The 14,904-nt window shown below is 26.7% G+C and overlaps 3 protein-coding genes across 4 annotated transcripts; 2 read left to right on the top strand and 1 right to left on the bottom strand.

Annotated features, from left to right (window-relative positions):
* The first annotated feature begins 4,442 nt into the window (after positions 1-4,442).
* LOC124427478 (protein-associating with the carboxyl-terminal domain of ezrin) lies at positions 4,443-8,020 on the top strand. Its single transcript, XM_046970443.1, has 5 exons — positions 4,443-5,035; positions 5,346-5,796; positions 5,859-6,048; positions 6,113-6,249; positions 6,530-8,020. The coding sequence occupies exons 1-5, from the start codon at positions 4,841-4,843 to the stop codon at positions 7,477-7,479; spliced, it is 1,923 nt and encodes a 640-aa protein (XP_046826399.1). The 5' UTR covers positions 4,443-4,840; the 3' UTR covers positions 7,480-8,020.
* Positions 8,021-9,779: 1,759 nt separating this feature from the next.
* Positions 9,780-12,860, top strand: LOC124427380 (AP-3 complex subunit mu-1). Its single transcript, XM_046970250.1, has 9 exons — positions 9,780-10,090; positions 10,308-10,492; positions 10,571-10,805; positions 10,990-11,149; positions 11,218-11,331; positions 11,480-11,659; positions 11,719-11,877; positions 12,583-12,633; positions 12,719-12,860. The coding sequence occupies exons 1-9, from the start codon at positions 10,056-10,058 to the stop codon at positions 12,851-12,853; spliced, it is 1,254 nt and encodes a 417-aa protein (XP_046826206.1). The 5' UTR covers positions 9,780-10,055; the 3' UTR covers positions 12,854-12,860.
* A 32-nt stretch (positions 12,861-12,892) lies between these two features.
* LOC124427381 (transcriptional adapter 1-like) lies at positions 12,893-14,891 on the bottom strand. 2 transcript variants are annotated; one of them, XM_046970252.1, is made up of 7 exons: positions 14,453-14,891; positions 14,335-14,371; positions 14,058-14,267; positions 13,613-13,965; positions 13,376-13,535; positions 13,110-13,268; positions 12,893-12,928 (listed from the first exon to the last, which is right to left on the bottom strand). In XM_046970252.1, the coding sequence occupies exons 1-6, from the start codon at positions 14,521-14,523 to the stop codon at positions 13,137-13,139; spliced, it is 963 nt and encodes a 320-aa protein (XP_046826208.1). In that variant the 5' UTR covers positions 14,524-14,891; the 3' UTR covers positions 12,893-12,928; positions 13,110-13,136. The 2 variants fall into 2 exon arrangements, with proteins under 2 accessions (XP_046826208.1, XP_046826207.1); XM_046970251.1 differs by lacking the exon at positions 12,893-12,928 and having other exon boundaries at positions 12,961-13,268.
* Between the last annotated feature and the right edge of the window lie 13 nt (positions 14,892-14,904).

Raw genomic sequence — 14,904 nt, forward strand, 5'->3', positions numbered from 1 at the left:
TCACAGTCAGTCTACTGGCTGTGCAACCCTCTACATTGTGCCACAGGTACGAGGGTTTCATGTACGGGGATAAATATGTTTTTATTCAAAAAAAGCATATCTCTCATAGTCGTTCCCTTCCTTATTCTCGTACACACGGTCATTATATGATTACATCCTGTAACGGCTCCGACTCCAACTCCATTACGAGATGAGGTACCCTTGGCAAACTTGTACCGAAGACCTTGTAAGTTCATAGTCAAAACTATTGTCATGAATATAGTATATGTAGAATCGGCATCCTTCTTTCTCCTATAGACTAAACTTATTGTTTTCTCATGTAAATTATATATAATATAACTTTTGGATTCAATCAAATGGATTTTTTAATTCTTATGATTAGATTTAAATGCACTAATTCAGTACGAAACGATCGATTATTTTATCATGTTATATTTATAAAAAATATTGTATAAATGAGATACAAGGTAATAAAATACAAATATAGCATCCAAAATATAAGGAAAGATTTAACATTAGAAAAATTAAATCATCGCATTTCTTCCTATGATGATAACCTACACGTGACATAACTGTTTTCTAAAATAATATTATATAGTATATATATGAAAAAGTTTAATATATTCCATGCTCGATCTATCGGCTATGCTTGGCGATCAATTTCCTACCGTCGATACCACGCTTTGCCATTTTTATACGGCTGATACCTTTTATTATCAACGAACGCACGAGATCGTTATAATGTACGAAAGGGGCCAGTGTAGGTATTGTTATTACTTCACGTGAAATAGTGGGGATGGAGAAGATCGGATAAATGTTCAGAAACCCGTAAATGGAACAACGTGGTATATAGAAGCTTGATTAAAATATTAATTCAGGTGGAAATAATGATACGATGCAGACCAATGGTTCGGGCTTTAGTCATTGAAAATCATAATACGCGTTATAACACTAGAAATATGCTCTTGGGTAGAATCCAATTTGCTAATAGCTGACCACTTTTTGCGCAACGATCAAGAATCATACAATGAAAGAAAAAAAATAATGAATCTTCGAAAAATCGAAACTTTGTTAAAAAAAAATGGATAACTTATCCATGATAATGATATCTAACGAATTGATACAATCATTTTAGTGAAAATTATATTCACTTTCTCATTAAAAATATTAAATTTAATAATTTGAAACTTTCTCTAAAAACGATATTAATGAAAGTTACGATAGAAATCATGTTATTGAAATTTCCATTTCTTTTTACATTTCATTAATTAGTTACAAATCTTATGTTTCCTCCGTCACTCTTGAATATCATTTGTCCATAGATATTCAGCTTTCATAGTATATTGAACACTGCTTTGGACTAGTGGTTGAGAGTCATAGATACACCTTGTCATGCGTCCAGAACGATTCGCGCACCGTGGCTAGCTGATTAATTAGAATCTCTCTCGACCTCATCGAGAAGGGGACTCGATGGAGTTAGCGGTAGATAGCAAAACGGGATGTGGGAATGGGAATGACTACACGGGTTGGCCACTGGGGTGGCGCCGAAAAGCACAGTGGTTTGCACAGCGTGCCCCCGAGTAGATGAGTACCAGCATGTTACTGGTCACAGTTTCATGTTACACTGGAATTCGATAAACCGATCTCATTTACTGACTCAGACGAACCAAATTAAAAATATACCCTTGCTTCTTTTTGACTTCATTCGACTATCATTTTTTTCTAACCTAGTATCCATTTATTGAATAACGATCCTAAATTTTGCAATTTTTATTTTAATTAAATTTATAATTAATAAAAATTAAATACTATTTTAGGGATATGTAATGATCGAATTATTATTTCTTCTTATATTTAGATGAAAAAATTATATAAATATTATCTTGATCTCGTACATAAAAAGAATGATGAGTTTTGGCTTCAAATTAGCATAAGTAATTACAAAACGGAATTAATTAATCGGGTTTTTATACTCCATTCTCTTCAAAGGATTTCTTCAATTTCATATTTAGATTTTCTTCTAATATTTAACAACTAAAGATTTCTTCGTAAGAAACACCATCTAATGGAGATGCGTTTCTTGATCGATAATTATTGAAAGATAGGGTTACAAAGACGAGGATGGAAAATCGGTAGGAATGGCTAGTAAGAACATATATTGGTTGGTCTTTTTAAGGAGAATCGTTTTCCATGAACTTGCAAGCTTCTCTTTTCTCTTTCTATATTTCTCTCATTCTCTCTCTCTCTCTCTCTCTCTCTTTCGCTCTATCTCTCTTTCTCTCTCTTTCGCTCTCTCATTCTCGTTCTCTCTCTCTCTCTCTCTCTCTCTCTCTCTCTCTCTCTCTCTCTCGTAAAGACCGAACTTTACTCTGACCGCGAATAGGTATTGAGGGCATCAAGCGCAGATAGAGAGAAAGAGAGGAAAGGGGAAGACCGGCCAACTAATTAACGTTATTTCACTGGTAATTAAACGCATCCAATCTCACCGGCATCGAAGCAAAGGACGCGTTGAAAGTTCATCTTTCGGCTTAAAGACGCTCTCAAGTCAGAAACCGCATTTTCTATACCGTATAGGCATTCCATGAAATAGCAGTTACCAAATTGCAAGAAACCGCCATTAGTGATGTTTTTAGCTATTCGATCTTTCTTAGTGTTGTTCTTTAGGAAAAATTTTTATTTAAGACATACAATTATATAATGTTATAAATCTATAGAGGAAGAGTTTATTTAAATTAATTCTTTTGAAAAACTTGTAATGTTGTGTTAAAAATAAATTCGTTGTATTAAAAACTTATTTTTGTTATTGAACAAAAAATAATTGATTAATTAATTTATAAAATAAATAAATTCATTTTATATTAAGTATTGCATAATATTCACGAGTGTACAAGCAACTGAAGAATATATCGATATAAATTGTACCTTGCATACTTAATTAACAAAAATGTTTATTCTTATTAATAAACGAATAATGTGATTCTTGATTACATTGATCTACATGTACTCAAATATTTAATTCAAGAAATACAGATAAGGCGATATAAAGAAAAAAGAATATTGAAATACGTAGAAAGATAAATTGAGGTACAAAGTGTAAGAGAGGACAGTTGAGAGGAGGTGGTCAAAGAAGCGAAGAGGAGGAGTTAAAAGTATGAGAGAGGTGAATGCGAAGCACATGTACTTTATACAACTAGGATGTCTGGTAGGAGGAATGGAGATAGTAATGTGACTAAATAAATCCACTAACGGGGTTGGTTTTACTGCAATGGAAGGGGTAATTAAAACCACCCTTCCACGGCAATGCGGTGAGGTAGTCGAGCTGTCAGCGCTGCAATTCTTTGGAAATCCATATATATACTATATAACCAGTCTGCTTTAAATTCACAAAATAATTTCTGTCGCAATGAGCTCAACAAATTAGCATCCTTTAGAAACTTTTTCGATTCAATAGAATTGTTAACAAATATTCTATATATTTTTCATCATTGACCATATCGACATTAAAAGTTATTTTAATTCTAAATGTAGAATCTGCAGATTCCTTAAGTTTAATAAAAATAAGTATAAATAAAGGTTATACGTAATAGAAAAATATCATAGCAGAATGTAAGTTATTGTTATTTGTATAATGTTACATACTTAAATTTTATATTCATACTATAATATCATCCTAATATGATAGAATCTAATAATAAGATATTAATAAAACTACGACTATATAATTTATTTATAAATAATATTTTAGTTATAATAGATAATTATATATTGCAATACGAAATATCGCTTATGATTATATAAATATTATTTTTCGTAAAGATAATAAATTGATTTTAACAAAAAAAAAACAATTTCCAAAAATTTTTTTATCAAACTATTATGAATTTCGAAAAAAAAATTAAATATTTCTAATATTTATATATATATATATATATATATATATATATATATATATATATATATATATATATATATATATGTATATATGTGTATATATATCTCCCCTTCCTACCCTTCCTTCCTCCTTTCCTCCCTTCCTCTCTTCCTCTCTTCCTCTTTTCCTCTCTTCCTCTCTTCCTCTCTTCCTCTCTTCCTCTCTTCCTCTCTTCCTCTCTTCCTCTCTTCCTCCCTACCAGCCCATCACTTACTCTACATACACTGTTCTGTGTGTTTATATTAATAAACTACAAAGAATATTCCAAACCATAATCATCTATATATCAAATAATTCACTATTATGCTACATAAAAAATATAATAACACCTTAATCATATTAATAAAAAGCAAGAAGAAGTTTCTGAATGAAAAATTATATGAATTAAACCGAAAATTTGTAATCAATTTTATATTTATCTAAATGCTATTTTATACAAAGTATTACTTTTTTGTTTAGTTCTTTCTTACGAATATTCTATACTTTCTCACTAGGGAAATATAACCTGTGATGGCGTTGCAAGCTTTATCTCCATTCCACGCTGCTCAACTTTCAAAGATGTTACAAGCATTAGTTACACAATATATTTAGTGGCTGTTTAAAGCTTTTATAATAATAAAAAAATTCAGAATTAATAGTAATTAAACGTAATATAATTACAAAATAATAGTTGCTATAAAATAATCAAAAAATTGTTATAATTTTTTGTTTACTACAAAAAAGCCACATTTTACATGCAAAATATCTTAACCTATTACTAACATTTGTCATAACATAAGAAATATAATTTAAATATTGTTTAATTATTATAATTATATGAATATATTTTTCATTTGATATAAAACGCAACTAATTATTGTTCATTATCTTAACGGTTATAAGTGAAAAGTTTTGCACTATAATTATTTAATGGGGAATGAAAAAAGTGCTCTCAATGGGATTGAGATAGATGAGAAGGCTATTGAAGTCACGGATTTTTGGACACAATATAGTGCAAATGTTCAAAACTATAATTCTCAGAAAGTATCAGTTTTTAATAGTGAACCATCTTTACATTATACTGCAAGTTTCGGAAGACCAACCCCTTTGGAAAGAATAGCAAAAGTTAGTTCTTCTGTTTTTTTTTTACTTCAAGGGATTGATCATGACATCAATCAATTTATTATATTTATTTTATATTTTTTTCATCTGAATTATAATAATCATTAGTAAAAATTGTTGTCTTTCATCATTTTGTTTTCAGAGTTCTCATAAGTATATTTGCATAAATTATACAAAAAACGTACTATATAAATAAATGTTTAATATAATTATAAATAGTGTTATAAATAAATAGTAAATACCTTTTTTTATATCCATTTTTATTATATGATAAAAAAATTAATAACTTCCTTGTTCTCTTTTCTCTTTTTAGAACTTAATGTTACATCGACATCCTTGTATCTTAAGATATATTTCTTCATGGCATAAGGGTAGTAAATTCTTTTTATGTACAGAAGAGGCTAAACCGTTGATACAAGTAATTGATGCACAAAATGCTCTTCAAATTTGTGTTGGCTTATATAGCATTGCTTGTGCATTAGTATTTCTTCATGAAAAAGCATTAGCATCACATAACAATGTATGCAGTGGTTCTATTTATATAACACCTGAAGGATGTTGGAAATTAGGTGGATTTGAATATCTATGTAAATTTTCTGAAGCAACGTCAACTTATTATCAAAAAATAAGAAATTATAGATATGAAAGAGCAACTTGCCCGAACGAAGACATAAATGCATTAATTGATTCTGGAAATCTTTCTTCTATTGATGTTTATGCATTTGGAGTATTAGCTGAAGATATTTTAAAATTGAAACATGCAGGTAAAAATTAAGAATTAGGTGACATTGTTTTATGGATTCTAAATTATAAGTATTTATTGTAGATAATATACCAGCTTTAACTGAATTTCAAGAGTTTTGTAAAGAAAATCTACAAAGCTCAGATGCATCTGTAAGATGTAAATTATCAAAAGTCCTTCAACATCCTTTTTTCACACATGATTTTATAAAAATACATGATTTTCTTGAAGAATTACCATTAAAAACTAATGAGGAAAAAGAAATCTTTTTTACGTAAGTTTTTTTAAACAATGATTATATGAAGGGTATAACAAAACTAATATATTTGCTTCTTTAGAAATTTGGTGAACGATTTAAAAGCTTTTCCCGAAGATGTTGTAGCTGAACAACTTGGTCGTTCTTTATTGTCAAGAATAGTTTTATTAGATCAAACAGCTCAAGTAAAATTTTTACCCTATGTTTTAAAACCAAGAGGTAAAAAGCCATTGTAATTTTATTTTATAACATTCAATATATACTGTAAAACAGAATTATTTAATTTAAAATGCATAGTGATATGCAGTTCACTAAACATGAAAATTTTAATTATTTATTGTTTATTCTATTTAATAATCTTCTCTTTAAGTATTTGTCATTTTTAATTAGATTCTATCATTTTCCAATAATTGAAAACTGCTGCTATAGAATATAATAATTTTTATTTCATACAAATACCAAATATATAACTTTTTTAGATTTCATTATAATATTACAGATGAAAATGATGATATAGAAAACAGTGTGTTTTCTACACCAGTTTTTAAGACTTATTTAATACCAAGACTTCTGCAAATGTTTTGTATAAGAGATGTTTCTATCCGCTTACTACTTTTATTACATTTCAAATCGTTTATACATACATTTCAAACTGATGAATTGAAGTTTCAAATCTTACCTGAATTATTAGTTGGTATAAAAGATACCAATGATCACCTTGTTTGTGCCACATTAAAGGCACTAGCTGAAGTGGTATCTATTTTAGGAGCAGCAACAGTAATTGGTGGAAAAAGAGCAAAGTTATTTACAGATGGACGACCAAATAAGATAAAAGAACAGAAAGAAAATAAAGTTGTATCTACTATTACAAATAATAACTCTGACACAATTCCCCCAATAGATATGAGTGAAATAGAATTGCATTTACCAGAACGTCTATCTCCGGATGGCGGAGAAGATAAAAAGGAGTCATCATTTGCATTTGTTGATGAGGAAAGTACTTGGTCTGACTGGGATACACATGATGCAAATATAGATTCTCACCAATCAAATGTACAAAATGTACAAAATATACAACAAATAACACAAATAGCAACTCCAAATATGACAAGTGTATTAGACTCACCATCAAGTATAACGAAAAGTGAAGTAAATAAATACACAAAAAAAATAGAAATGTCAGATATTTCACAATTAGATATAAAACATTCAAAGTCAATGAAGAGTACAATAGATGATTATGATTTTTTCACGGATATGGAACCTATAATAAAAAAGACACATGTTTTACATGTACAAGATGAGAAGGAGATTTTGTCGACATGTTCGAAAAGCATATTTGATGTAAAACTGTCTACTGTAACATTACAAGAATCTGAAGATAATGATGGATGGAGTGAGCATTTAGGTGACTGGGATATAGAAGATACTAAGGAATTAAGTTTTTAAGTAAATATTTTTAAGTTATTTATATTTAATTAAATATTTTTAAGAGAGTGTTTAGTTATAAATAGATTTTAATACTTATATAGTATCTAATAAGCTTTTTAATTATTAAGTCTACAGATATTACTATAAAATTTATTTTTTTAAATGCAAATAATATAGTACACAGATGTATGTATTTATTGTCAAAGTCAAATATCAATCTGCCCTTATTAATTTATTTAAATAAATTGCACATTGACAGAAAACATTAATCTCCATTGTCGATATTTTTCTATTTATACCGTTTTTTTATCTATATAACGATTTTTTATTATTTATACTAGCGACTATTATTAATGGCGCAACAATGCATTTCGTAAAGAAATGAGATGATTCTCAACTCATCCAAGTAATGAGTACACGTAACATAAAAACATTTGTAATGGCAGACCAATTTTTTAATTTCTATTAGTTGAGTCATTCTATATACTTTAAAGAGGTATACTTTTTTAATGCATTGATCACATTTTAAATAATATATTTGAATACTTTCGATACATAATCATATTTTTTATTATATAATAACAAACAAAATTGTAGAAAATAATCCTTTTTCCATCAGTATAAAATATAATGGTGTGCTGTTTAAGAAAAACAATATTATCTAATATATTTTGTTTAGATAATACATAAATGATACGCAATCTTTAGAGTTTGTTTTTATATGGAAGACTTTATATATTAATTGAATATCAAATGAAAATTTTAATTTTAAAGAATTCGAAAAAGTCTCGAAATCTGTGTAATAAAATTTTTATTTTATTATAATTGTAATATAAAAATAAATATCAATATTCCCTAGATTCATCTTACCTATCTATTGATGAAATATGATTGACATGAATGAATTTTAAAATTCTTTAAAATTTATTGTTGCTAAGTTGATATTTATCCATCTTTCTACAATCGAATAGTTTATATAAAAATTAACTTAAAGACGTTTTACTATTATAATCAATTAAAAATTGCATATATATGATTTCAATGGAAATACACCTGTCAAATATCACAGTTGAGCACGATTAATTCATGACTCCGTTATAATTCGAAATGGACTAGACCACTTTGATCAAGAATTCGATCAACAGTGTAAACAAAGCAGAATATGTTGTTCTTAACTTTTGTTTGATTGTTATATTAATAAATTAATTGTTTATTAATAAGATGTCTTAATAGTTTAGTTAAAAATATTAAATTGCAAGTTTAAAGATAATAGATTATTGTTTTAAGATTTATAAATTATTTTATATTTTTAACTTTAAAGGTTAAATGACTATACTTATCTTAAAATCTTAAAATTAAGATAATAATAAATATTGTAAATTATTTAATGTAAAAAGAAAAAGCAAATATGCAATATAAAAGTTAAATATAGCCAGCCTATGGCTACACACATTTTCCATATAAAATAGTAAGGTTTCGTCAATTGTGAAACAATCGCATTGCTCGATTCGGTTCCCATAATAGTAGTTATATAGTGTAATCGAAAAATTCAACATGGAATTCTACTATTCGATTCTTATAGATAGCCAATCAGACTCCAAAATTATCTGACGTCACAGTTCGGCGCGATAAACTAACCGTGTAAATAATGGAAATTATTTAGATAAATATCAGATTTAAATCTTCTAATTATGAAAATAAAATCACAAAATAGATTATTCGAACGATAAAATGTATTATATGGACTCTGAAGAGTTTACAAGATTAGATATTTCAATTAACCATTTTATTGTTTTACTATTCCAATTGAATATTGATCTATAATAGAATATAAATGTATAAATTTGACTCATCTAAAGATAATATAATGAAAAATTTGTCTATTCTATTATTGATAAATTTACTATTAAAATTAACAAAATATTCCAAATAATTCACCTCTATAATCTATACTGTAGCAAATGCAGTCAAATTTGCTCTGGTAACGTTGCCGTGACAACTCTGCGTTACGGTACAGTTAATGTTACGGAAAGTTTTTTTATTAAAATTAGTCGAGGTGGGTTAAAATGTTCCTTACGTTTTAAAGAAAAAAATTTTTTATTTATATAAAAACTTTGAATTTTGAACAACGTTTAAACTTTGGTATTTATAACTTCTTAATTTCTTTTTAAGATAGAGCGTTTTTAACAACTGTAAAAAATTTAAATACACACACACGCATATATTAAATTTTACCTACTGTTTTCATTATTTATATATAATTATAATAATGAAACAATTGATATCTTTGCTTGTTTTGAAATAAACGTTATATGCTTGTTGCATGTATAATAATCATATAAATATTACTTTTCGCAGTATAATAATATCAACAAAATATAAAACCACGAAAAACATTTCCACGCTATACGCTGTTGCATCTAATAGTTTGTTAGAAGATGGCTATAGTGTGTATTAATACAATATATAACATATGGCGAATCTATCATAAGTTATTATAGGTTAGGACAACATAAAACAAAATCTACAAATAATCGTGTAAAATTACAGTGTAAAATAAGTGTTGGACGGTATTAGTTTCTAACTATAGAAAAATGATACATAGCCTTTTTATTATTAATTCTGCTGGGTACGTAAATATTTTAACTTATGAATTCAATATGACATGTATAATTAATAGAAACAAGTTTCATTTTTCATTCATTTTATTGTTTATTATATATATATATTTATTATATTATATAATATATATTATTTATATATATATAAATAATAATAATAATAATAATAATAATAATAATAATAATAATAATAATAATAATATAGAAAAATATTTTATTAAACAGAGATGTGTTTATGGAAAAACATTGGAAAAGTGCCGTTGCACGATCACTATGCGATTATTTTTTTGATCAACAACGAAGAGTTCTTTCTCTCGAAGATACACCACCTGTGATAGCTACACCTCATCATTATCTTATTAGTATATATCGGTGTAATATGTTTTTTGTAGCAGTATGCATGACAGAAGGTTAGTCTTAATTCTATTACAATTCTATCAACAAAGTTCCAAATATTAAAAAGATATTACCTAAAAATTATATTTCAGTTCCACCATTATTTGTTATTGAATTTTTACATAGAGTAGTGGATACTTTTGAAGATTATTTCAGTGAGTGCACAGAATCTATTATTAAAGAAAATTATGTAGTAGTATATGAATTACTAGATGAGATGTTAGATAATGGATTCCCACTGGCAACAGAATCCAATATTTTGAAAGAACTGATTAAACCTCCTAATATTTTGCGTACTATTGCGAATACTGTTACAGGTAAATCAAAGTAAGTAAAAATATTATTATCTCAAATTTTTGTATAATTTATAATCTTCAGTTTTCAGACTTCTATGATTTATCGTTTTTAGTTTTTTATATATTAAAAATTTTTTATATAAAAATTTTTGTAATATATAAATATATTTTTTATAAAAAAATAGTTAATAAATTACATTGTATTATATATATAGTGTTAGTGCAACATTACCAAGCAGTCAGTTATCTAATGTTCCATGGAGAAGAACAGGAGTTAAATATACAAATAATGAAGCTTATTTTGATGTTGTGGAAGAAGTAGATGCTATAATTGATAAAACTGGATCAACAATTTTTGCAGAAATACAAGGCTATGTATGTATGTATGATAACTTGCCTATATTTTTTAAATTTAATATTTGTTTCTGATGTTAATATTTCAGATTGACTGTTGTATAAAATTAAGTGGTATGCCAGACTTAACACTTTCCTTTATAAATCCAAGATTATTTGATGATGTCAGTTTTCATCCTTGTGTTAGATTTAAACGTTGGGAGGTATGTACATATGATATGATATGATATATATGACATATATGATATGATATTTGCTATGAAATTATTATTTAATGTAGATATATCAAATATAGTTGTTTCATATTTAACACATACACATATATATATATATATATATATTTCATTTCAGTCAGAGAGAATATTGTCCTTTATTCCTCCGGATGGTAATTTTCGACTTCTTGCTTACCATATAGGATCACAAAATATTGTTGCAATTCCAATATATGTGCGACATAATATTAGCCTGAAGGAACCTGGTGGAGGTAGATTAGATATAACTGTTGGACCAAAACAAACCATTGGAAGAACTGTAAGTTTTTGTTTGCGAAAAGCATTTAAGAAGTTATAATGAATCATATTTTATTTTAGGTGGAAAATGTAGTGTTAGAAATTCCAATGCCAAAAATAGTATTAAATTGTACATTAACTCCAAATCAAGGAAAATATTCTTTTGACCCTGTTAATAAGATATTGCTTTGGGACATTGGAAGGATTGATGTTTCTAAATTACCGAATTTAAGAGGATCTGTGAGTTAAACATACCAAATTATTCCCGTAAAATTATATTTAACATGTTGATTACCATATGAATTTTATATGTTCTACTTAGGGAGCCTTTGCAAAATTTCCATTTTTTTTAATAATTTTTTTTTAGAATTTTAAAAAGTTAAAATTTAAGTTTAAACTTTAACAAATTTTAAATTAAAATGTTTTATTTAAATTTAAACAATTTTTAAAAATCTTTATTTTAATATATAGTATGATCAATTACAATTATATGAAATATAATAAAATCAAAGTTCAGGGGAAAAATTCCTTCACGAAATAGGGATATTAATTGACCGAAAAGATCGCCCAATTTTTTGGCGAAAAATTGAATAGCAATTATGTGAAAATGTCATTAAAAATCTAGAAAAAAGGATAATATTGTACAAAAAGAGTTATGGTTTCATTTAGATATTGTATTCTATATATTATTGTAATTGATCATACTATATATTACTATATATTAAAAATTTTTTTAAATTATTCAAATTTACATGATTTATTTAAAAAAAAAAACATTTAGTAACTTATTAAGCTATTATCAATAATTATATAGCTATTATTAATACATAGTTATTTAGTTATTTTTGTTATTGAAATCATTTTATTGAATGACAATCACACTCACTTATATATAACTTATAATAATTAATTTGTTAAGTAATCGATAAAGTAATTTATTTGCAGATCACCATTCAAAACTCTGCAGTCATAACAGAATCCAATCCTGCTATTAATGTATGTATTTTTACTTATAATGTATGTATTTTTTACTATATTATTTTATTAATTCTTCATTAATACATGTTACATATTCTTGTAGGTACGTTTTACTATTAATCAACTAGCAGTTTCAGGATTAAAAGTAAATCGATTAGATATGTATGGGGAGAAATATAAACCTTTCAAAGGTGTTAAATATATTACTAAAGCAGGAAAATTTCAAATAAGAATGTAACAGAAATACGTAAATATATAAATTTAAAGGATACTTTTTTAAAAGATTGTGATAAATTATATACAGGCTTTAACTCTGTAATTCGTAATATAAAGATAAGAAAATAATACTATTAACTATTTTATTTTAAATAAATTCCAGAAAATATCATAAATATGATTAAAATACACTTCAAATATATGAAGTATTTATCTATCTTATCTATACTATCACTTAAATACTTATGATTTTATTGATTTATATACGATATACTTACATGTATAATAAAATATTGTTTATTATTTTAAATTCTACATTTTTGTCTTAATAAATTCCTAGCTTCTAAATCTTCCCATGTTGGGTGTGTTGCATAAGTGTGCAAGCGTTCCATATTTGTAGCATAGATTGTATGGTTACTGATGAGATTTTTATGGATCTATGTAAAACAATAAAATATTTAACATAATATGTACAATATTAAAATTTGATATTAAATTAAATAAATTAAATATATTAACATGTTAATTTTAATAAATTTTATACCTTTAGTGTACGTTGTAAATCAGCTATACTAACTGGTTTCAAAGACGCAGATGTAGTTTGTAAGGAGCATGCAAATGAAAAAGCAGTTGCTTGTTCAGCTTCTTCAAAATTTTGTCTTGTAGATGGAACTTGTCCATAAGGATCTATTATTTCTGTAGGACTGTACAAAATAGATGTTATATATATATATATTTATATATATATATGTTTATTTTGTATTTAATGTTTTATAATTACCTGTAATCACATGACCGGATTATATAAGCTGTATTTCGTTTCCATGAACTAGGTACAGGATTTCCTATACCATGAATAAATGATCCTTCTTTTATACTGAATTCTTTTCTGTTTGTTAGAATTGCAGTAAGTATATTTTTCATAAAGATCTGAGTAGCAGCAATAACAATATGAGCAGTATTTTCTTCTGCACCATCCATGTTATTTTCCCATGCAGCAAGCATAAGTCTAGCTAATACAAATGTCCGATCTGGTAGCACAAGTTCTTGAGCACTAGATCTATTTGCTCCTATAGGTTCATCCCCAACTGGTGATGATGTTTGATTTAGTACCTCTGCATAAATATCTGCTGGCTAATTAAAAAAAAAAAGAAAAAAAAATAAAGTTGTACATACATTTGTATTGTAAACTACATAATTTTTCTATGAAGTATGATATAACAAACCTCAAAGTTTGATTTATCAGTTTTATATTTACGTTTTAACCTAAGCCTTTTTTCTTTAACAATCTTATCTTTGTCTGTTTTACGATTTGGTATAGCAACAGCCAACCCTCTGACTTTGTTGAATAAACAAAGTAAAAATTCATTATGCAAATGAACTTGATCTCCTGTCATGATGTTACGTGCCTCGCAATCGAATTCCTCTTTTGTTGTCTAAAATAGAAATTGCTATTAAAATTAAATAGTGCTAATGAAATTTATTATTGGAAAATTAACGTACCTTCATTTGAAACCAGAGTTTCATTTTCTCAAAATATCTGTCAATCAAATAAAATTATAAATAACATATAAAATCACATATATTGCGTAAAATATTAATTATATAAAATTTAACTAACATTTTTGCATTATCACCCAATGAAGCTGCAAGATTTTTTCTGGCTAAACTTAATTCTTTGGAAGTAGTCATGTTTATATAAATATTAAATTAATCCTTTTAATTCTAATGATATTTGCAATTATTTTAAAGTAAATACAAAAAATCAAATATATACTAGTTCTAAAGTCAATAATCTTCTATTATGCGGTCGTTTATAACGCACTGTAATACACTATACCCAGATTCATATTTAAGGTATACTAGTTCGATAGAGGTTCTGAAGTTGATATTACAATAAGGACTTTGTGAATGTAATCAGCGTGTTGGCAATGCCTTTTGTGCTCCACTAGTGCCACTATGAGAGAAACGAAAAATACTCAACAATTTTATTGGACTGCTACGAATCTATAATGAGTAATCTGCTTATTAGCCAGTAGAAACTATAGATAGTGTGTACTGAGGAAACCTTAG

Source organism: Vespa crabro, chromosome 10 (assembly GCF_910589235.1).
Source record: "Vespa crabro chromosome 10, iyVesCrab1.2, whole genome shotgun sequence".
Lineage (NCBI taxonomy): Eukaryota > Metazoa > Arthropoda > Insecta > Hymenoptera > Vespidae > Vespa > Vespa crabro.